We start from the raw sequence: 24,645 nt of genomic DNA on the forward strand, positions 1-24,645 counted from the left end.
CGGTGTATATAGAAAGAGACAATAAACACAAAAGTAACATAGGACACAATATACAACACATGTACAATATAAACAGTACCTACAATTAAATTAATGAATGAATTAAATAAGAGGTAAAAGAGAACTTAGTGTAAATATTCCTTAATTTGTGTCAACGTTATAAAAATCCTATTGTATTCAACAAATTAATTATGATACACCACAATGTGCCCTTTCTATCTATTCTAAATCTATGGCCTTGCGATTCCACGGCTGCGCAGTGCCGACAAGAGCAGGCGTTCCATCTCCTCTACAGAAACACTGACACTTCCATTCATTTAATGCAGGGATGTACACAGCATTTCACTTTCAACCAGGTATCTGATTAATTTAATGTAGCAATTAGTAGTTCACCCAGTCCTTGGGTACATACATGTTTTGACCAGCAGATGGCAGCGACGAGGCAGCTCAGCAGAGAGCAGCTGTCAACACATCCTAACAGAAAATATATACATACGAGGGGGAGGAGACTACATTGGGAGGGGGCGGGGCGAAATCTCCAGTTTTTTCAAATCCCAATGTTGACAGCTATGGCCTGTACTGTGCGTGGGCGGGGCGTCGGGGCCTGTACTGGGCGTGGGCGGGGCGTCGGGGCCTGTACTGTGCTGTGGGCGGGGCGTCGGGGCCTGTACTGTGTGTGGGCGGGGCATCGGGGCCTGTACTGTGTGTGGGCGGGGCGTCTGGGCCTGTACTGTGCGTGGGCGGGGCGTCTGGGCCTGTACTGTGCGTGGGCGGGGCGTCTGGGCCTGTACTGTGTGTGGGCGGGGCGTCGGGGCCTGTACTGTGCGTGGGCGGGGCGTCGGGGCCTGTACTGTGCGTGGGCGGGCGGTCGGGGCCTGTACTGTGCGTGGGCGGGCGGTCGGGGCCTGTACTGTGCGTGGGCGGGCGGTCGGGGCCTGTACTGTGCGTGGGCGGGCGGTCGGGGCCTGTACTGTGCGTGGGCGGGGCATCGGGGCCTGTACTGTGCGTGGGCGGGGCATCGGGGCCTGTACTGTGCGTGGGCGGGGCGTCGGGGCCTGTACTGTGCGTGGGCGGGGCATCGGGGCCTGTACTGTGCGTGGGCGGGGCATCGGGGCCTGTACTGTGCGTGGGCGGGTGGTCGGGGCCTGTACTGTGCGTGGGCGGGGCGTCGGGGCCTGTACTGTGTGTGGGCGGGGCGTCGGGGCCTGTACTGTGTGTGGGCGGGGCGTCGGGGCCTGTACTGTGCGGTGCACTACTGCGCATGCGATGTTGGGCGGGGCTTCATAGTGCGCATGCGTGTGGAGCAAATATGTTTGTATGATTTTCTAGCTCTGGTTTAACATTCATTCTTCTTCTTTGAAAAATAAACCAAATATGTCTTTCAGTGAAAATGTAAGTTTGCTATTTTGGACATTAGGTCCTATTTTCCGTCTGTAATTTGCTTTAGTGGTGAGCTAACGTTAGCTAACGCACTATCCGGGATTGCAGCTGGGGGCTAGTTCTGCACTAACCTAACGTTAGCTAGCTAACGCACGTTAGCTAATATTCCCTGTAAACACCCAACTAACGCTATGTGAATGTGAAGTTGCTATTATTTTGGCCCACGTTTTGACTACTTTATTAATGTTAAAGCTGTTAAACATGAACCATTCTCACAAGGTGTTCAACTTCACATTCTCTGTTATTGTCCACCACAATACATATTGTCAACGCCTGATAACAAACTATCATTACACCTGGGTAAAACAGAGTCCATTCTCTTCGGTTCAAATAACAAACTCAGCAAGACCGACGGCTTCTCAGTTACAGTGGGTGACAATATTGTCACAAGGAAAGATGAAATTACATACATTTACATGGGGCCATTTACATACCTAGGTTCCATCCTAGAGGCAAATCTTTCCTGTGACAAAATGGCATCCAATGTAATAAAAAAAAGTCAACCAGCGAACTCGATTTTTGTACCGGATCTCCTCTCTGGCAGGAGCACTCATTCAAGGGTACTACGACTATGCGTGCACCTCATGGTAACAAAGCACCTCAAAGGCGCTTAAAACAAGATTACAAACATCACAAAACAAACTGGTCAGACTACTGCTTGACCTTACTCCTAGAACCCACCTCACCCCTGCCCACTTTGACAACCTAGGATGGCTTAGAGTAGACGACAGAGTACAGCAACTTGCAATGGGCCTGGTCTACAAGATACACTACACGACCAAGGTACCCATGTACATGTCAAAATACTTCCCAAAGGTCAGTGAATACCACGATCACACCACCAGAGGGAGCTCCACACATCATGTTAAACCCAGATTCGGCTCAAACAAGGGACTAAACACGTTTCGCAATTATGCCACATCAATGTGGAACGCCCTATACCCACAGCTGTAAAGGAATGTGAATCACTACCCACTTTCAAAACCACTCTCAAAGAGCACCTACGGGAGACTGCAATTCGAAACTGGCCCCTGTAAATGTCCTAACGCAACCCCCTCCAATGTACAGTAAATGTCCTATTAAACCCAATAATACACAAGACCCTCTTCTTGGGACCAAGTAAGGTTTCGTCGATAATCCAATGTACAGTTAACCCCCCCCCCCCCTACCCCACCACCTCCTATGTAGTTTCCCCTCACCCCCCCCCCCCCCCCCCCCCCCCCTCCAGTCATTGTAAAAAACACATGTGTTGCTTATTCAATCAAATGGCAAATGGGACACAAGAACATTGTGAAGCCCCGCCCACGCACAGTACAGGCCCCGAAGCCCCGCCTAGACATTGCGGGCTGCGGCACTGCAGATTTACCCTATTGGAACCGTCTGCAGTTGATTGATTGATTGAAAACTTTATTAACAGATTGCAGAATGGGTACAATACAATACGGCTCAATGCACACAATTGTTAAGGGGATGCAGACCAGAGAAAGACTTTCGTCTTGTTTACATCAGGGTCCCCCATGACATTTAGGACATACACAACATACAGATATACCATGACATTTATGACATACAGATATACAGTACTGTTACATTTGTGACATACACGATATGCAAATATACAGTACTGTTAAACAGAGATCCTAACAGAAAATATATACATACGAGGGGGAGGAGACTGTACATTGGGAGGGGGGTGCAAGGTGCAAGTATATAGGGAGGGGGGGGGTTTGGACATTTACGGGGGCCAGTTTCGAATTCAGTCTCCCGTAGGTGCTCTTTGAGAGCGGCATAATTGTTGTTCTTTATTTCAATCGTCATTCGGTCAGTGTTAATCAATATATTGAAGCGTGCAGTGTTGAGGAGTAGTGGTTAACCATACGTAGTTCGATTAGCCTACTAGGGTAACTATAGCGTTAAATTTTTCAGTAGTGGTATAGTTTAATCATTACATTCGAATCTCAGTGGCTTTTTCAGTATAGCTACTTCAAGTTTTGTTTTATTTGTCACATATAAAGTACATGTACATTACAGTGAAATGCTTGTTCTGTATGAGCCCCCCTGAGAATGTGCTTCATATACAGTAAAAAAGTCAAACAAATAAAGTCCAAACACAAAATATACAATATACAAACTAAAATACAACCTAAAGTACAAAAGGCAAATGAGGTACAAAATGGAACAATACAAAAATGCAGAAATGAGGTATGGATGTAGTGCAAATAGTTTTGTAATAAAATATATATGGTGTAGTGTTTAAAGTGTTTAAAGTGAATGTTAAAAGTTTGTTTAAAGTGAGTGTGTGCATGTGGATGTGTGTGCAATGAGTGTAGATGGATGGGTTGATGTTACATAGAGTCGTTGAGCCTCCTGATGGCCTGGGGATAGAAGCTCCTTCTGAGTCTCTCTGCACTGGCCATGAGACTCCGGTAGCGCTTGCCTGACTGCAGCAGTGCAAAGAGGCAAATTTCACTCGTCATTCGGTCAGTGTTCATCAATATATTGAAGCATGCAGTGTTGGGGAGTAGTGGTTAACCACACGTTAGCCTACTAGGGCAGTTAATTAAGTCATTAAGTCGCGACCCAAATTTTTGAACCACTATGATTTATGTAAAAAAAAAAGAGATTGCAGTAATACGCAATCTTTCAAAACATGAAATAAACACAAAAAAGTGCAACAAAAGTGCAACTATTGCTAAAAACCCAATGAAATAAAATAATAATTAATATTATGCTTCTTAGCAGATTTCTTAGCTTAACATAACAGACCTAAGTTTGGGGGAACTAATGGGATAACTGGGGTTGCAACAAAAGTGCAACTAAGGGCTAAAAATACAATGAAATAAAATAATAATAATAAATATATTATCCTTCTTAGCAGACTTCTTAGCTTAACATCCCAGGGAACTAATGGGATAACTGGGGATGTTGTTTGCTCCTGACAAGAGTCTCAAAGTCTGGGGTGATGGTAGACAAAGCAACTCTGAGGTCATGCTCAATGTCCAATCTGTTCCTCTGCTTTGTCTTCAGCTGGACCAGAGCTGAGAAGCCACTTTCACAAAGATAGGTAGTGGAAAAAAAACTGTTTAAAAAAAAATGTAAAAATGTTTACACACATTCGCGACCCACTTTTGGGTCGCGACCCACCAGTTGAGAGAAACACTGTACTAGGGTAACTAACGTAAACATTTTCAGTAGTGGTAGTTTAATCATTACATTCTAATCTCAGTGGCTTTTTCAGTTGTTAGGTACTTTTGAATCAGTTAATTTGTTGCTCATGTAACTAGATTCCAGACTCAAGATTGATCATTTTCCACAATGTAGTTTGGATGGAGTTGATCACAGTAGTGTTAGTTTGACAAACTAGTTTTTATTTTTTGTACTTGAGATTTAGTTGAACTTCTTTTCATTGTTAAGTAGCTAGTAGTTTGGTAAACTACAGTTTTAGAGTCATTTTCCCAACACTGGAAGCTTTTATGTTGACAGGTTTAATCAAACAATGCAAATATTTTTTATTTATTTAATTTTAATTTAAAAGATGGAAAAGTCTTTGGAAAAATCATCACATTTTATTCATATAAAAACACTTACTGCACAGTGTAAAATAGTGAAAACACACCTGAAAAAATTATTCATCACACAGAAAAAAAAATCTCATTGGTTTTGTGACAGTATCAAGATATAAAACCACACGTTATGATAAAAAAAAAACATTTTCAGCAGTTGATTCTTCACAAACAATTACAACAGCATGACACAGCAATTAGCACATCATGAACCCATTTATTGCTTTCTCTGTATAGGATATCTTGAGTAGGCCAGGCAACACATGCAGGCTTGGCCATCAGCCACTGCCGTTGTATATAACATGGTAAACAACAGTGAAACTCAGAGAGTGAAAACATGAAGGGGTTAAAACAAAATGGAACAGGAACGCACCAGCACTTGTGTACTTAAGACCAGGGCATGGGTGCAGGGGGCTGTGATGAGGCCAAGTGTCAGGACTTATTTATTAGGACTGAGCCTCATAAGTAAGCGAGTAATGACGGGGTTCCTTTTCAGTGGAATTATGTCGCTATAGCGACAGGGGCGCGGGAAGTGGGGGTGCGGCGGGTGAGTCAGCACCCCCTGCTGGCGGGGAGTGTAACTGCAACTGCAAGGTTGTTTTGACCTTTATTCCATTGTAATACAGAGGCTACTCAATGTCACAGAGCGGAGCGGCACTGCAGATTTACCCTATTCTTGGAATTCATTGCCAGATCCTCATAGGGGCGCTGTCTCGATAATGCAGTGTTATTAAAGCAGTGTGTAGCCGACCCATGAACCAGTTGGGATTCGAATAGACGCGGCCTGGAAGCGTCAACGCGGAACTGGAAATCCGTTGGTAAAAAAAATAGCGGCCTGGAATAGTTTTTGGGACGCGCAGTAAAGGAATATATCTGTCGGCGATGTTGTATGCGGGAACGAATTGCAGAGAGGGAGGACTGACTGAAGTGGAGAGTGTGTTTACTTGTATCTCAGTCAGAAAAGAAATGTCTCAAAAACGAATATCTAATTTCTTTAATAATAATAACCTGGACTTGCTGCATAATGCATCAGGATATTCTGGACTCACTGGACATTCATGTTGTCATGAAGGAGTTTATTTCCACCACTCCTGAACGCAAGACCACCATTCTTCGGAATAGGTAATGTGTTTATTATCGCTCCTGCGGCGATTGTTGTTGTGACAGTGACACACAGACACACAGACACAGACAGACACACAGACACACACACACACACACACACACACACACACACACACACACACACACACACACACACACACACACACACACACACACACACACACACACACACACACACACACACACACACACACACACACACACACACACACACACACACACACACACACACACACACACACACACACACACACACACACACACACACACACACAGACAGATCCTGTGCGGTGTGCGAAACGAAAGTCCAAACGCTAGTTGTTGCCGCTTGCGTCTAAATCGACAATAAATCGTCTTCTGATTAGAGAAAAAACTGCTGCATTTTGTGGGTGAACTGTCCACATGTTGGTGTTCAAGTTTGTCTGTTGTAGTGTAAAATATTGATCTTTCAAATGAATGGAAAATCACGAATGATGCGCTTTGCGCATGCATTTAATATGACGTTATTATTATTATTATTTATCTCCGAGACTCCGACTCCGACCGCACCCCCAAGTCTGACTAGCTTCCCGCGTGCCTGTATAGTGACCAGGAGTGTGGGTCCATGTTTACTTCCTGTCAGCTAGCCTATCGCATTAGCAAACACCGCAACAGGAGATGATGAACTTGGGCCCGCTTAGAATGTTTCTGCCGTCGAGCTTGAAAAGGTCTATATTGTGGAACAGAACAGAACGTGGGTTGTTCTGTGTGGCGTCCCGGGATCAGCTGAGATGAGCCCAGCGCACATAGCTGACGAGTATAGGGGGTCATTTCTTGGGGCTGCTGTAGTGACCCAGCGGCGAGCCCTGCACATAGGTGAGGATGGCGCTCTGCAGGTAGCTGGCCCTCTGGGCCTCGTCCTCCCTCATCCTCTGGATCTCCGCCTCGCGCAGACGCAGCTTCTCCAGCATGGAGGAGGACTCGCTCTCTCTGTCCAGGATGGCTTCTCGGTGGCTGCTGGCCAGCGCTGCGGGACGACACACACTCACTTATAACGCATAGGTGACACATGCCTGAGTGTGTCCTCGTGGTATATTTGTGTGTGTGTGTGTGTGTGTGTGTGTGTGTGTGTGTGTGTGTGTGTGTGTGTGTTCAGGCTGTCCCCGAAGCCTGTTTTTGGGATTCGAACTTCGTCAGGGTTTTCCTAACGGACGTTCGAAATTTAGTTTTTAATTAAAAAAGATTATATCCTCAAACTAAATCCTCAATTTGAATAAAGTGATTAATCTGATTAAATTCGTTTTTATTTTATTTTATTAAACCAACTTTCCAGCCCCAGACCAGGGAGAAGCCCCAGCCCAACTAAATTAAACAATTAAATCAACTTTCTTTAATGAATATATATATATATATATATATATATATATATATATATATATATATATATATATATATATATCAGTTTTAATACTATAATATTAGTGTAGCCTAATCTTTATCTGCAACTGTGAAGAAAAACCCCATTGGTTTAAACAGAATGAGTAGAATTCTTTTTTCTTTTTTTTAGATACATTTTAATTTCATTTTATAAAAAATAAGATTCTAGTGTCGATTTAGAATTCGAATGCCAACGTAACGAACGAAGGTTCGAACATTCAAACGTTTGGGCTCAGCCCTAGTGTGTGTGTGTGTGTGTGTGTGTGTGTGTGTGTATGTGTGTGTGTGTGTGTAAGACGGGGTAATATATAAAACTCAAAATGGGTGTCTTCTGTATACATGTCATGTAACAGACAGCAAACTCATATTTTTATATTCAGATCTAATTTGATTGCCTATATTTATGTCTTTCTACTTCTACTATTACCCTGCCCATACCTGTACCTCCCCTCCCCCTCCTGCAATGACGCCCACATTTCCCCAAGGGAACCAAAAAAGGAATATCGTATCATATCTTAAAATGAGAAAGAGAGCAATGTGACAGGAGATGAGTGAGTGAGTGGGGGGCGACAGTGGCTCAGGAGGTAGAGCAGTCGTCTGGTAATCCGGAGGTTCCCGGTTCGATTCCCGCTCCTCCCGGGCAGCGTGTCGATGTGTCCTTGAGCAAGACACTTCACCCCTAATTGCTCCCGATGAGCAGGTTGGCACCTTGCATGGTTGCCGCTGCTGTCGGTGTGTGAATGTGTGAGTGAATGGGTGAATGTGAGGAACAGAATTGTAAAGCACTTTGGATAAAAGCACTATATAAATGCACCATTTACCATCTATATACATACATATAGGTACATTATACATATATAGGTTGGCTCCTTGCATGGTCGCCTCCGCCTGTCGGTGTGTGAATGGGTCGAAATGTGAGGAACAAATTGTAAAGAGCTTTGGATAAAAGCTTCTATATAAATGCAGCCATTTACCGTAATTCCTGGACTATTAACACTTTAATCGCCAATGACGCCTTAACTCGTCATTCCCCGCCATGCTAATTCTGCCAATGACGCCGTAACACGTCATTGAGATCAATATTTCAAAAATCTGTGATCGCAATCATATTTCTCCCGCGGAGACTTGAGATCTATTGTTGATCCCCTCTCAACTCTCCAACGGTTCAAGAGCGCCATCTGGTGGCCGATCGGCGGATCGCCCAAACCGGAAACGGAAACTGGTGCTCATCCAAATTCGGTCCGATCACTCGCTATAGGTCCCGGGACTCGAGCTCGACACAATGGATAGCGATCCGTTACCAATAACTCGATAAACAACATGATTTGGACGTATATACTATTATACAACCTGGAGATGGATCGCATATTTCAACATCCCATAATAGGAATATTTTTGCTCCACGCTCATCGCCCAACGGCCCGAGGAGACTGGGGTAAGTTTCAGCGTTTATTTTTACTGTGTTCGATACAAACTGCTCTAATGATCATATCACCTACACTACATGAATCATCTAACGTTGGCCACGGAATTATAAACGACCCCCCCCCCCATCCGGTCAACATCAGATGATAAGTAGTAACTTCTAGAAGCACGTCCATTTGACATTTTTTATCTGGCGCCGATTGCTATCAAACTGTATTTGATCATCAATATAATGCATTTAGGGCTATAAATCACGTTCTGCAGAATGCTGCAGAAAACGATAAAAACATATTTATACTTTAGACCGTATTTTAGTATGAATATGTGAATGAAAACGTATAACGTTCCTACATCCTGAACGATAGATAATTGACGTTGAATGGGCCATAGTAATGTCAATTTAGCAATACAATTTAAAAAGTTATAGCCCTGCAAAGAAGGGGAACTTCTCCATAGATAAATAGAGCTGGCAGAGGATGGTATAAGGATGTACATAAGCGTGGCAAAGAAAGTGTTAACACTTTCAGTGCCAGCAGGGGGCGCACGATTTAGTGCTTGAATGCCCACCATCCACTTTAATATTAGCGTTAATAAAGCCTAATCTATGTTTTAAATTATGGGTCTAATCTGCCCGTCGCTTATCAATGACTCGTTTTCCAGTCAACATTGTCGAAGCGGATTTTTTTTTATCGGTTCATTTCCGTTTTATAGCTTTTTGAAAAGCCCTCGTTTTCAAGGAAAATATAAATATTCCATGATAATCGCCCTTTTCTGGAATATTCTAGAATACACAAAAACGTTGTAATTTTTCGGCCTATTTATGAATAGTTTTCAAATAAACGCTAGATTATCGATAGTATTATGTGTACGTATGCACGCTATATAGGCGATCTGAAAAATCTATTCTCTGATTTCCTCAAAGCGATCGCGCACACACAGACAGATCACACATAGGGCAAACGCTGAGATCTCAGCGAATACAACTCTGATTATCCCAAGACTTGTAAAATAGATTCCTTACCTCAGATCAAATGTTCTCCAAAAAGATCATTCCAATTCCTGATCGCCATTCCAAAAATCGATCGCTTTTATTGATCCAACGCTACATACTGTACACATGTATTCCACGCTGTTCTGAGGCTCCACAATGAATCCGATCGACTCGGGTTACATGCCTGAGAAGTCAAATGTGGATTCCGGATTTTTCTTTTCTCATCCATTTTCATTGAGTCCATTCCAAAAGGGTGCATTACCATCTGGGAGACGATAGGGGGCGGTTTTTTCACATCTGAGCTCCTACATGGGCTGCATACCAATGGAAGACTCGTTGATGAAATATGAATTCAGATCGCTAATAAAAAATAAATTGTGGTGCTGGGCATTCAGGCATTGGGCTGATAACACGTGTTATCACGTGGTGGGCACTGAAAGTGTTAAGCGCACCTGAAAATAAGCCGCACCCACTGAATAAATTTTATTTTTTATTTTGTACATAAATAAGCCGCACATGTCTATAAGCCGCAGGTGCCTACCCGTGCACCAGCCCTATTTCCTTTTCCAACAGCCAGATCGATCGCCTTCAACTTGAAAGCTGCATCATATGCACGTCTCCGTGTCTTTGGCATGATGCGGTGACAACAACATGACTACCGTAATCAGAATGATGGAGCTCGTTTGAGCTCGATTTACGTCACATTGTGTGACAGTGCTCAGTTTTTTTGGCGGCATGAAGCTTGTGAAAGCAAAAGACGGTAGATGATTATATTAAAGAAAATTATATTTGTAAGTAATAATTATATATTATATATTTAATTTATCATTTAAATGATATGAAAGAAAAATCCCTAAATTAGCCGCATCATTGTATAAGCCGCGAGCGAGGTTCAAAGCGTAGGAAAAAAACTAGCGGCTTATAGTCCCGGAAATTACGGTACCGTTTCTCTGAGTGAGTGTGTACCTTTCATCTCTCTCTCCAGAGCGCTGATCTTCTCTCGGAGTCCTGCTTGTGCCGTCCTCTCTGCCTGCAGGTGTCCCATCTGCTCCTGGAGCTCCACCCGCACCCTGCTCACCTCGGCCACCTTCGCCTGGTCCTTGCCCGACAGATCCTGAACAACACAGCATACATTCATACACAGAGGACCACAGCAGCAGTCAATAGAACACACACTGAGGGAATCTGTGAGCTTAGATATCAGCTATCTTAGATATATATATATATATCATCATTGATCACAATACCTCAGATAATGTGTTTTGATTCAACCTGTATCCATTTTGTGCCTGTTTCAGTGTATGGCAGCCATTGAGCCTGCGTATACACAGCCCAAGGTTGGGTGCTACACAGTGGCGGTGAAGGAGGCAATTTCCACCCTACATTGTGGGGAACGCTTTGAGTGTCTAGAAAAGCGCTATATAAATGTGTTATAAATGAATTATTATTATTATTATTATCTCAGATCAAAAAGTGTTATCGGCGCAACAGGGCGTCCATTTTGTGTCTGCTGTTTGTGCCTCCTGATTAAAAGGTGCAAAAGGCTGTCCATTTTGTGCCAGTTATCTCGGATCAAAAAGTGTTATCGGTGCAACAGGGCATCCATTTTGTGTCTGCTGTTTGTGCCTCCTGATTAAAAAGGTGCAAAAAGCTGTCCATTTTGTGCCAGTTATCTCGGATCAAAAAGTGTTATCGGCGCAACAGGGCGTCCATTTTGTGTCTGCTGTTTGTGCCTCCTGATTAAAAGGTGCAAAAGGCTGTCCATTTTGTGCCAGTTATCTCGGATCAAAAAGTGTTATCGGTGCAACAGGCCATCCATTTTGTGCCAGTTATCTCGGCTCAAAAAGCGTTATCGGCGCAACAGGGCGTCCATTTTGTGTGTGCTGCATGTGTTTGGCCCCCGACCTGCTGCAGCTCGTCTATCCGGCGCCGGAGTCCGTCTGTCTCGATGCTCTGCTGGGAGTTCTTGGCCTGCAGATCGGCGATGGTCTGTTTCTGTTGGGAACAGTGGGACTGGACCTCCTGCCGGGAGTGACGCACGGAGCGCAGCTTCTCGTCCAGGCAGGCCACATGCTCCTGCTGCTCGGAGGAAGAGGAGGAGGGATGGGAAAACAAACATGAACTACTAGACAATAAGAACTTTTTTTTTTATCCACTTTTTCTCCCATTTTCCATATTTTCTCCCATCCCAATTTCGCATCATCCAATTCAACCCTCCCCTGTCACGAACGCTGTTTCTTGCCTCCCACAAGCCGGCTGCAATGTGGACTAAGTCATACATAGCACAAGTCCCCTCCGGTACTTGAGGTAACAGCAGTCGCATCTTTTCACCTGCGCGGCTCGATCTCTCAGTGGCGAGGAGTAACGCGTGGGAGGCTCACGCTGCCCCCGACACTTCCTGATTCTACTGCGCAGGCGCACCAACCGACCTGTAGGAGTCGCTGTCCACAACGCCCGATCCCCACCCATCAGTGTCCCACCCCCTAATACGGCCAATGTGTATTAGTACGGACGACCAGCTAAACTGAAAGCAATGTGGAGCGCTGGGCTCGAACAGGCGAGCCCAGCTTCTCAGTCATTCGTGGCGAGCGCCTTGCCCACTACGCCACGTAGCCGCCCCTAGACAATAAGAACTTTATTAATCCTGTGGGAGGAGGTTTTTGCGTTTTGATTGATTGATTGAACAGTTTATTAACAGATTGCAGAATGGGTACAGTACACAGTACAGCTCAATACATACAATTGTTAAGGGGTTGCAGACCAGAGAAAGACTTTCGTCTTGTTTACATCAGGGTCCCCCATTTTACATTCATAGTGACATATATGACATACATGACATACAGATAGACAGTACTTACTGTTACATCTATACATTTATGACATACCAAATACCAAATTTGCAAATACAGTACTGTTTGTGATACGAAAAGAGTCCAGAAAAGAGTGTATATACATTTGACGTAGAAACTGTACATTGGAGGTTGGGGGGGGGGGGGGGGGGGGGGTTGGGTAGGGGGTGGGTGGGGGACACTGTACACTGTACATTGGAATACTGACAAAGCCATACTTGGTCATTTACTGTACAACTGGGTTAGGACATTTGTAGGGGCCAGTTTCGAATTGCAGTCTCCCGTAGGTGTTCTTTGAGAGTGTTTTTGAAAGTGGGTAGTGATTCACATTCCTTTACAGCTGTGGGTAGGGCGTTCCACATTGGTGTGGCATAATTGCTAAACGTGTTTAGTCCCTTGTTTGAGCCGAATCTGGGTTTGACATGATTTGTGGAGCTCCCTCTGGTGTTGTGATCGTGGTATTCACTGACCTTTGGGAAGTATTTTGACATGTACATGGGTACCTTGGTCGTGTAGTGTATCTTGTAGACCAGGCCCATTGCAAGTTGCTGTACTCTGTCGTCTACTCTAAGCCATCCTAGGTTGTCAAAGTGGGCAGGGGTGAGGTGGGTTCTAGGAGTCAGGTCAAGCAGTAGTCTGACTAGTTTGTTTTGAGATGTTTGTAATTTGGTTTTTAGTGCCTTTGAGGTGCTTTGGTACCATGAGGTGCAAGCATAGTCGTAGTACCCTTGAATGAGTGCTCCTGCCAGAGTCTTCAGGGTATTCTTGTTTACCAGGGAGGAGATCCGGTACAAGAATCGAGTTTGTTGGTTGACTTTTTTTATTACATTGGATGCCATTTTGTCACAGGAAAGATTAGCCTCTAGGATGGAACCCAGGTAGGTAATTTCATCTTTCCTTGTGACAATATTGTCACCCACTGTAACTGAGAAGCCGTCGGTCTTGCTGAGTTTGTTATTTGAACCGAAGAGAATGGACTCTGTTGTCGGCAGTGAATTAGCACAGGCCTCCAAACAACAAAGGCCATACAGCTGCATACTAAAAGCACAATCAAAATAGCATAAAAAGAACATTGGAGAATAGAGATTAAATAGTAAATAAAAGGAGATAGAGACTAGTGCTTTTTAGACTATGGGTCCCCAGCTGGGGGCCAGTTCGCTCTATTGACTATTACATATATACAAAGCTCTATAACGAGCCGCCACAGATTCTGAGGGTTAAGTCAAAACCTGTCCTAATGAATTATTGCAAGTTTGCATTGTGTTTTTGAAGCGATCAACAGAAAGGCTGGTGGGAAGAAAACACAAGCCGCCGCTGAAATACAGTATTAAATTACCCTTTTCTCTCCGAAGTCTCCTTTCAAATCCTCCAGCCGAGGCTTCTTCTGTGGTTTTCTGGGAAAGCTTGACGAACGCTCGGTGCTGCCACCACTGGTCGCCAATCAGACACATTACTATGACCGTTAACCTGTCAGGTCAAGGCAATAGGGTATATCTGCAGAGCCGCAAGCCCAACGTCTGGGCGGGGCATCGGGGCTTGTACTCTGTTTGAGGCGGGGCTTCGGGGCTTGTACTCTGTTTGACTGTGAAGTAGTCAGTTTGTGCTGTTTATTTTTACAAGCAGTGAGGACTCGACAGCATTTGCATTTCTGTGTTCCGTGTTGCAGGTTAGGGTTAGGGTTAAGGTTAGGGTTAAAAATAAACAGCACAAACTGACTACTTCCGGGTTTTACAGGAAACAAGACAAGGTACAAAACCCGAAGACCCGCCTCAAACAGAGTACAAGCCCCGAAGCCCCGCCCAGACGTTGGGCTTGCGGCTCTGCAGATATACCCTACTCGGTCAAGGTGCGGATCTTATTGGCGACCAGTGGTGGCAGCACCGAGCGCTTGTCGACCGGAGGATTTGAAAGGAGACTTCAGAGAGAAAAGGGTAATTGTTTTTAATACCGTATTTCAGCAGTGTTTTCACCCACCAGCCTTTGTCGAGACTCTTTGAGCTTTCTGTTGATCCCACAATGCAAACTTTCAATAATTAATTAGGACACCCTCAGAATCCATGGTGGTTTGTTATAGAGCTTTGAGCTTTCAGCGACTTCGGGTTATTGAGAAGCGCTATATAAATTAAATGAATTATTTATTATTATTATATACAGTACAGTAAGTAATGCATATGAAGCTCGTCAATTAGATAGTTGCATGAGCATCCTTATCTAAGTGGTTAGTTAGATAGTTGCATAAGCATTCCTTATCTAAATGACAATTCATGAACAGAATATACTGTACAAGCAATGCTATATTATTTTTCTTTAAGGAACACGCCAACATTTTGGGAAATTAGCTCACCGTCTTCTCCAGAGAGAGACAAGAAGATAGATACCAGTATCCTCTCTGTGCGTTCAGTAGAAAGCTATCTGGCTGCACGTTAGCCTAGCTTAGCACAATGAATGGAAGCGGACAGTGCCGGTTAGCCTTCGGGGGAGGTGTTAGTTGGACAATGCCTAGGCTAGCCGGCCCTGTCCGCTTCCATTCATTGTGCTAAGCTAGGCTAACGTGCAGCCAGATAGCTTTCTACTGAACACACAGAGGAAAGGAAACTGGTATCTATCTTCTCGTCTCTCTCTTGAGAAGACGATAAGCTAATTTCTCGAAATGTTGGCGTGTTCCTTTAACAATGTTGAACTAAATTGAACCTTTAGCCCTCATCCCTGCTGAGCACACAGTTTGAAAACCACTGGCCTAGTTCACATATTTAAAGATTTAGGGGATGTCTACACATCCATTATTGTGATGTGCATAATGAGAAACTGTGCAGAATATTGCCTTGTCTCTATTAGCTATCTATGTTCAGCCTGGCCGGGGCGAGCCATGGTCTAACACGGTATGGTACGGTTGGGTTTGTGCCTCCAACATTGCGTTTCTTGTCAACTCTCCGGTTGCTAAGCAACCTTTCAAAAACTCAACACCACCAACCGTGGTACACAGGGCTGGCCAGGTTTTGCCCGGGTTCTAAATGGAGACGCTCACTGTGTGCCAGACAGGCCACAGCATGGCTAAACCCTGGCTAGCGGAGACAAGGCATATGTCTACTTAAGGAGGGACTGAGTAGTGTGTGTGTATCAAGATTCAAGATTCAAGAATGTTTATTGTCATGTGCACAGTTAAACAGACAGTTTGCCATACAATGAAAATAGAAAATAAGGTAAAAATAGATAAATGTATATATACAAGGCACAGTGAGTAACATTGCACGTTCCGATCGGTATTTACATGTGAATGGAGGTGACAGTGGGTCACAGCGGCAGTTAAAAAGTGTCTTTAATGTGATGTGTGTGTGTGTGTCATACCATCTTCAAAGATTTAACTAATGTCATTTTATGAAGCAAAAAACGTGCCCTTTTGATCTCGCTCCTCCTGTACACGACGAGAACGTACCTCCTCGAGGCGGACCTGCGTGCGCACTCTGCCCAGCTCCTCGTCTGCCAAGGCCCTCTCTGTCACACACGCTGCCTTCGCCTTGCTCAGCTCCTGCAGGGTCCACACAGTGTACACAATACACACATTTTTAACGGTCAATTTAGGGATGTCCGATATTATTGGCCTACCGATATTATCGGCCAATATCGGCATTAAAATGTGATATCGGAAAATATCGGTATCGTTTCTTTACATTTCTATAACCTTTATTTACCCAGGCAAGCAAGTAAGAACAAATTCTGATTTTATTTATTGTCAAAAGTATGCATAATGTTGTGTTAATTCCACAACAAGAGATATATAATGTTAATTAACTGAAACTATAAAAAATTTTGGGGGGGGGGAACCCCTGCATATATCGGTATCGGAAATTAAGAGTTGGACAATATCGGTATCGGTAAAAAAGCCAATATCGAGCACATTATCGCTTACTAGCGCGTCGTCTTTCGGCTAGCTCGGCAGCCACTCTACCAGTGGTTCTCAAACTACGGGTCGCGACCCAAATTGGGGTCGCGGGTAGGTGACAGTGGAATATTTTTTACATTTTATTTAAAAAATCTATTTTCTTTTTTTTTATGTTCTGGCAACATATTTTGGCAAAATATGCCTCGTTTTATAAATGTGTATTGATAACATAGTGCCGTAATTCCATTTTCTAATAAATATGCATGGTCAAGTTCAACAACATGTGCTTTTATTTTGATATTCCTTAATTCCACGTTGAAATTACGCGATGCATTAAGTGTGGGGTCCCCAAAAGATATCCTAAATAAAATGGGGGTCACGGTATGAAAAAGTTTGAGAACTCCTGTGAGGCGCAACTCTGGGAGCTTTGAATTGAGAAAACCGTGACACTAAAGATAGCTGGCGACAGCGAAACTACTTGCTGCAAAACAAACATATCCTGAGAAAATAATTAATTGTGATGTTATTGTTATCAATGTTATTTTTTACGTTGAGTCGATCGAGTAGGTCGGGAGGTAAACGGACTGCATTTAACACATTGAGTGCCACGGCCCTTCCGGGAAGTGACCTGGCCTTGCCGTCCACCAACCCCATGCAAACGTAGTTGTACTTTGTAGAGCTAAACCTATACTTTATACTTATAGCATAGCCATGGGTCCAATAACGCCGCCGAGTCTCATTGAGCCGCTTCCGGTCAACGTGCAAAAAACGGATTATTTTTTTCATCCGTACATTTCCGTTCCATACCGTTTTGAATATAATAATAATAATCATAATAATAATAATAATAATGGATTCGATTTATATAGCGCTCTTCGTGACACCCCAGTGACCCCAGAGCGCTTACAGAGTCCATTATTCGTTCATACACAGTCATACCGGTGGTGGTAAGCTACAATTGCAGCCAGAGCTGCCCTGAGGCAGACTCACGGAAGCGTGGCGAATAATCATCGCCTACGGCCCCTCCGACCACCACCAACATTCATTCATATGCATACACATTCATACGAGGCAAGTAGGTTAAGTGTCTTGCCCAAGGACACAACGGCAGTGGGATGGACATGGGCTTGAGCGGGATTCGAACCACCAACCCTTCGATCATTGGACGACCCGCTCTACCTCTGAGCCAAAGCCGCCCCACATGAACATAGTCCGGCCGCTTCTGAGCAATTCCAGGGGAAAATACACGAAAACAGCGTTTTTGTGTAATTCAATAAACACGTTGTCATTTTTCGCCAGATTATCGGATCTTCCTGAAATCAACGCTAGATCGTCACTATTATCCTTTGTCGTGCACGCATGCAACGTGATTTAGACCGGCGCGGAGTGGACCCGCCCCCATGCCGCAGCTCGGCAGGGAAAACAAACTAACCCGTTTCTAACGGGGTGCAACAATGCCGGAAGGCGTTAAGAGGGCGGTATATGACCGTCTGCCAGCTCAGACACACTCCGAACAGTATGCACAAGGTGCCCCCGCTGAATTATGAATGGCAATAGATAATAAAAGAAATACCGTGACAGAAACGTAGATCTACGTGAACGGCAATCAAAGTGTTAATAGCGCTTTAATCCAAATCGCTTTGCAACTTATGCCCCACATTCACCCACACGCCGGCGGCAGGGGCAACCATGCAAGGTGCTCATCAGAAGCACGTAAGGGGTTAAGCGCCTTGCAAAAAGACACTTCGACGTGCTCCCCCGGGAGGAGCCGGAATCGAACAGGGAACCTCTCCGATTACCAGGCGACGGCTCTACCTCCTGAGCCACTATCGCTCAGCAGTCTTCAGCAAAGATTATATCTTTATTCCATAGTGAAAGAGAAACAGAACTATCTAAAGTGCAGGGCGCATTAGAACAGGGTTTCTCCAGTGCACTCCTGATCAGTGCACGTGAGCGGCGCGGGGAGCGGAGCGGGTGGTTTTGACGTGAGCGAGGAGTGGGTTTTAAAATGGGTCGGCGCGACGTCCGGAGCGAGAGTTCTCCTCCACTCCAATCCGCTCCGGGCCGCTCACAGTGGTTTAACACTGATGTAATATATACATGCAGTACAATGCCAAAGCAACAGATGACGATGTACAAACATGAAGGCCATTTTCAACCAATGAGAAGGGTGAACCGTCACTCACATCCTGTTAGAAAAAGTATATGACGCCATTGTTGTTGTCGTTAGCTTACATGCTAACGTTAATGGCAGCGACCATAGCATTGTGGCTAGGCTAACTATCATCGCTTAGTAGAGCTAGTTGAATGGATAAACAACGTTATTTAACATTGCAGAATGGGTACAATTACAATACGGCTCAATACAAACAATTGTTAAGGGGCCCAGGGGGTGTAGACTGTTGTAGTTTGAGCTAATTTACACCATGCTCCAAAAAATAACTATAACAAACCACAATCTGCCGGGCGATGTGGAGCGGGGAGCGCTCGATTCAAGGTGAGCGGTGAGCGAGCGGAGAGCGACTTGGGGGCGGGGTCAACATGAGCGATTAGCGGAGCGGAACAAGCCGTCTAGAGCGAAGAGCGGATTTCACGCCCGCGCCGATCAGCTCACGTGGCCTGCTCCTGATGACCTACTTGACTCAACTGGCTCCGTGCGCCTGCAGCTGTTTGACCGAGAGCGCTGTAATCAACACATTTTATGATGAGTAAAATAAAGAAATCTACTGCATTTTGAGGAGAAATGTGATTTTTTCCCCTTTTCTTTAAATATTTAATCACGACCTTGCAGTGAGTAACTAATGGTTGCCATGGTACCTAAGCACTCTGTGGCAGAACACACTGGAAGGCGCCATGTATAGACTCAAAGTCTATAGTCTTAAAGGTCCTGTGTCTTATAAATGGCCTTTTCCAGTGTTTAGCATTGTTTCCTAGCAATGGGGGTATATATCAATGTGGTCTGTGTCGCTAATCCTCATTTTGACTCATCAGTCTAGTCTCGAGTTCACGAGATCCTCCCTCACTCAACTAAGCCGGTCTGATTTGACTGTTTTTGCTGACGTGAGTAAGGCACTGGTTGTAGTCACCGCCCACAATCAACAATTCGCTCAACAACAGAGCGAGTGGAATTACTTCCTCAAACGGGTTGCGCGGGTGCCGACAGAGAGAGGAGAGAGGGATACGAAGCAACGGGAGCATTTACACACAAACTCGACTGTGTGTGTGTGTGTTTTCGGGAGGCATCTCTCCTCTCTCTCTCTCTGTCTCTCTCTCTCTCGCTCGCTCGTTCGTTCTCTCTCTCACTCTCTCTCTCTCGTATGTATCACGCTGTGTGGGTGACTGTCACTCAAAGCACTTATGGGCGAAGCCAGGCCAAAACAGCTTGGAATCTTGAAGTGGAAAAATGCTGCTTTTGAATACTTGATTAGAAATACAAAACAATGCATTTAAAAAAAAAAAAATTTACAGATGTGTTCCATAGACTCACAGGAATTGTGTAAAGTTGCCCAAATAGTGCAAGGAATAGCAAGACACGTCCCCTTTAAGTTAGTTGCCGTTATCAAGATGGCGGCAGAATTAACTGACTTCTCTTCAGCCAGCTACTAGGACAGAGCGGCTTCGGCTCAGCTTCTTCCCCCAGGCCATCAGAGCCCTGAACAATGAACATTGAGTGCCACAGAGCACTGAACTATCCACACACAAGCACACATGAACACACACACGACACGCACGCTGTGCACGCTCACACACTAGCAGCCACTTAACACTTTAACATGAGCGGGCACACACTCATGCCGCACACACGCACACTTACTGTATGGCCAAAAGGAAAGGCCACTTTAAATTAGAATAACAGGAACAGTGTATTGCACTACCAAAGCTACCTAGCATGTCCTATATGCTCTGTAAATAACTATGTACAGATACCGAGATGTCACACCATGTTACCTGTTACCTGTTTATTGCACAATGTTGTTTTTATTGGATTCTATTATATGTTGTACCACTGTATTGCACATCGTTGCGGGCAAGACCACCCGCATTTCATTGTATACTTGTATGCCGTGACAATTAAAACTCTTGACTTGACAGACTTTGAGTTCGATCTACTCCCCCCCCACCCCCCCCCCCCCCCCCCCCGCCCGCCCCCCTCCGAAGCAGAACTCCTTCCCAGAACTGACCTCCTCCAGTTGGATTCTCTGTCCCTCCAGTTTGAAGATGCGTTCCTGTAGAGCTCGCTCACTGTCTTCTAGATGGCGATTCACATGGTCCACCTAGACACAGAAATGCACACAGACACACACACGGTCACGCACACACATACTGAATCTGTCACAATATGATCTGTAACTTATTATCAGCAATATGAGTGCATGCTTACCAACTGTTCGCCTGTTTTACTGCAACACTACTGTCACCGACATCCAAGAAGGGAGATCCCCCCTTGAACGGCCCTTCTAAGGTTTCTCTCCTACACATTGCCTGTGGTGCATTTTTTTCTATTGCTAGGTTTTAGTGAGTTTTTCCTTACCTTCGCGTGGGGTATGTCTGGGAGGGTTGCATTGATTTTGCATTTATTTTACATTTTTTGTATGGTGTTCTTGTTTTGTTCTTGACTTATTGTGATGTTTCTTCTCGACTTGTTTAAAGGAGACGTGTCCGGCCCTTGGGGACATTAACGTGTGTTGTCGGGCCTTACAAATACATTTGATTTGATTTGATTTGATATGATCTGTAACACATCGTCAGCAGAGAGAGACAATATGATCTGTAATATGATATGATCATCTGGGAGACAGATGGAGGAGGACAGTACTTCTTTCTGCCGTAGACCGTCCATGTCCTCCAGGGTCTGTTTGGACCGTCTCTTCTCCATCTCCAGGCGGTCTGCAGGAGGGCGTGCGGGAGAGGAAAACAGGTTCTGATTATCCACAGAGCAACACGTCTCCTATATGTGCTACCATGTAGTGTGTGTGTGTGTGTGTCCGAAATAAGAAGGTATGTGTATATCAGAGAAAAATAACGCGTACAGTAGGGCTGACCCCTATTAGTCGATTAGTCGACTAATCGGTCGAAAGGAGCCGTAGTCGACTGGCCAACCTCTTAGTCGAATATATAAATAAAATAAATTAAAAAATCATAATAATATTTTTTTTTAATCATTCTTTCCAAAAGAAAAGAGGCCTAGAAGCGTGGCTAACGCTGATGGCACGCATACCAGAGGCTAACTGCCTAAGAAAACAGGCACAGAGGCACTGAAAGAGGATTTCACCCGTCTAATGAACACACTAGACTAGACAAATATCAAGATGTATCCATCAGTGGACCAATTGCATGCTTTTGCAGAGGACAAGAAGCCTTCAGTCGACTCCTTCAGACATTAAGCACCCCCCACAGCCCAAATGGAATGATAAAAAATAAAAAATAAAAAGAATAATTTAAAAAGAAATTTTAAAAATATTATAATTTCTTTTGACCAATAGTCGACTAACGGCACATTTTGGCCAATCATAGTTGACCATCCAAATCCTTAGTCGGGGACAGCCCTAGTGTACAGTATGAGAAAATGAGAGTGTGTGTGTGTGCGTGTGCGTGCGCGCGTGCGTGCGTGCGTGTGTGTGTGTGAGAGAGATACCTTCTGCCTGTGCCAGCCGGAGCTTGAGCTCTGCGGTGCTGTTGGTCAACTCCTGCTTCAGCTCAAAGATGTGCTGCTGCTGAGACTTACACCTGCGCTCCACGTCCTCCACCTGCCCCCCCCCCACACACACACGCACACACACACACACACACACACACACGCACACGCACACGCACACGTTGTGTCATTGCACTGCCGTTTAATTGACAGTGAATCTAAAGGTCATTTAAATACACCTTTACTGTATTATTATTACTGTATATTCTTGGACTGTATATTTTAGAATGTATATATACATATTTTAGAATGTATATCTCCGACGGTACTCTTATTCTTTGATTGATTTTAGATTTTTGACTTTTGACTATACCTGCATGTTCATTGTGAGCAATCTGCGGCGCTGAATTTCCCTCGGGATCAATAAAGTACTTCTATATTCTATACAGCATTGTTTCCCATTCATGTGCAGGATGACAACAATGTAGGAGAGGCAGGCATTTCTATATATATTTATTACATGGCGTTTTCACATTCGCCGAAATGCTTGCTTGTGATTGGTCAATAGCGCTCGTCAGAGGTCCGATATTACTCGATAACGGACCTCTGCCGAACAATAATGACCGCTGTGCGCAGCTGGACCAATCAAGCCCACTACACACACTGTATCAGTGCTGCTCAGCATACATGCACAGCTGCACTCAGTCATGCAATCAGACCACAGACCTGCCGGCTGCCGATAATAATAATCACTTTATTTGGGCTGACAGAGCCACAGAACAACTGCGTCTGCATTTGATCTCGTCTTGTTGATGAATTAGGTATATTGTTAGTAAGTTAGCCATGTAATAAGCAGGTCGTGTGTGTGTGTCTGTGTGTCTGAAGCAGGTCGTTTGTGTGTCTGTGTGTCTGAAGCAGGTTGTTTGTGTGTCTGTGTGTCTGAAGCAGGTTGTGTGTGTGTCTGTCTGTGTGTCTGAAGCAGGTTGTTTGTGTGTCTGTCTGTGTGTCTGAAGCAGGTTGTTTGTGTGTCTGTGTGTCTGAAGCAGGTTGTGTGTGTGTCTGTGTGTCTGAAGCAGGTCGTTTGTGTGTCTGTGTGTCTGAAGCAGGTCGTGTGTGTGTCTGTGTGTCTGAAGCAGGTCGTTTGTGTGTCTGTGTCTGAAGCAGGTCGTGTGTGTGTCTGTGTGTCTGAAGCAGGTTGTGTGTCTGTGTGTCTGAAGCAGGTCGTGTGTGTGTGTCTGTGTGTCTGAAGCAGGTCGTTTGTGTGTCTGTGTGTCTGAAGCAGGTTGTTTGTGTGTCTGTGTGTCTGAAGCAGGTTGTGTGTGTGTTTGTGTGTCTGTGTGTCTGAAACAGGTTGTGTGTGTGTCTGTGTGTCTGAAGCAGGTTGTTTGTGTGTCTGTGTGTCTGAAGCAGGTTGTTTGTGTGTCTGAAGCAGGTTGTGTGTGTGTGTCTGTGTGTCTGAAGCAGGTTGTGTGTGTGTCTGTGTGTCTGAAGCAGGTCGTTTGTGTGTCTGTGTGTCTGAAGCAGGTTGTTTGTGTGTCTGTGTGTCTGAAGCAGGTCGTTTGTGTGTCTGTGTGTCTGAAGCAGGTCGTTTGTGTGTCTGTGTGTCTGAAGCAGGTTGTTTGTGTGTCTGTGTGTCTGAAGCAGGTCGTTTGTGTGTCTGTGTGTCTGAAGCAGGTCGTTTGTGTGTCTGTGTGTCTGAAGCAGGTCGTTTGTGTGTCTGTGTGTCTGAAGCAGGTCGTTTGTGTGTCTGTGTGTCTGAAGCAGGTTGTGTGTCTGTCTGTGTGTCTGAAGCAGGTTGTGTGTCTGTCTGTGTGTCTGAAGCAGGTTGTGTGTGTGTGTCTGTGTGTCTGAAGCAGGTTGTTTGTGTGTCTGAAGCAGGTTGTTTGTGTGTCTGTGTGTGTGTCTGAAGCAGGTCGTGTGTGTGTCTGTGTGTCTGAAGCAGGTTGTGTGTGTGTCTGTGTGTCTGAAGCAGGTTGTTTGTGTGTCTGAAGCAGGTTGTGTGTGTGTCTGTGTGTCTGAAGCAGGTTGTTTGTGTGTCTGTGTGTCTGAAGCAGGTCGTTTGTGTGTCTGAAGCAGGTTGTTTGTGTGTCTGAAGCAGGTCGTTTGTGTGTCTGCTTTGCACACAACTCTCAAACTCCACTCCTGCTGCAGATCCACTGCCTCCCACTCACTCTTTATTTGCTCGCGTACAACACATAGCCATGCAGCTGCATAAACGTATTTATATGTACGGGAATATATGTGTAGGTATATAAGTAGATGTATGTACACACACGTATGTATGAAGATATGTGGGTGTGTACATGTGTGCGCGCATGTGT

General features: G+C 44.8%; 1 protein-coding gene across 3 annotated transcripts in view; it reads right to left on the reverse strand.

Moving 5' to 3' along the window:
* Positions 1-4,957: 4,957 nt before the first annotated feature.
* The window catches only part of lrrc45 (leucine rich repeat containing 45), a 48,439-nt gene continuing 28,751 nt past the window's right edge, over positions 4,958-24,645 (reverse strand). For all 3 annotated transcript variants that reach the window (XM_084338401.1, XM_084338400.1, XM_084338402.1), the window contains 7 exons: positions 22,325-22,436; positions 21,506-21,576; positions 20,871-20,963; positions 16,243-16,335; positions 11,866-12,039; positions 10,927-11,074; positions 4,958-7,134 (listed from right to left, as the gene is read on the reverse strand). In XM_084338401.1, coding sequence (XP_084194527.1) covers positions 6,935-7,134; positions 10,927-11,074; positions 11,866-12,039; positions 16,243-16,335; positions 20,871-20,963; positions 21,506-21,576; positions 22,325-22,436 — 891 coding nt within the window. In that variant the 3' untranslated portion in view covers positions 4,958-6,934. The remainder of the gene's footprint in view (positions 7,135-10,926; positions 11,075-11,865; positions 12,040-16,242; positions 16,336-20,870; positions 20,964-21,505; positions 21,577-22,324; positions 22,437-24,645) is intronic.

This window comes from Notolepis coatsorum, assembly GCF_963971535.1.
Source record: "Notolepis coatsorum genome assembly, contig: SUPER_10_unloc_2, whole genome shotgun sequence".
NCBI lineage: Eukaryota > Metazoa > Chordata > Actinopteri > Aulopiformes > Paralepididae > Notolepis > Notolepis coatsorum.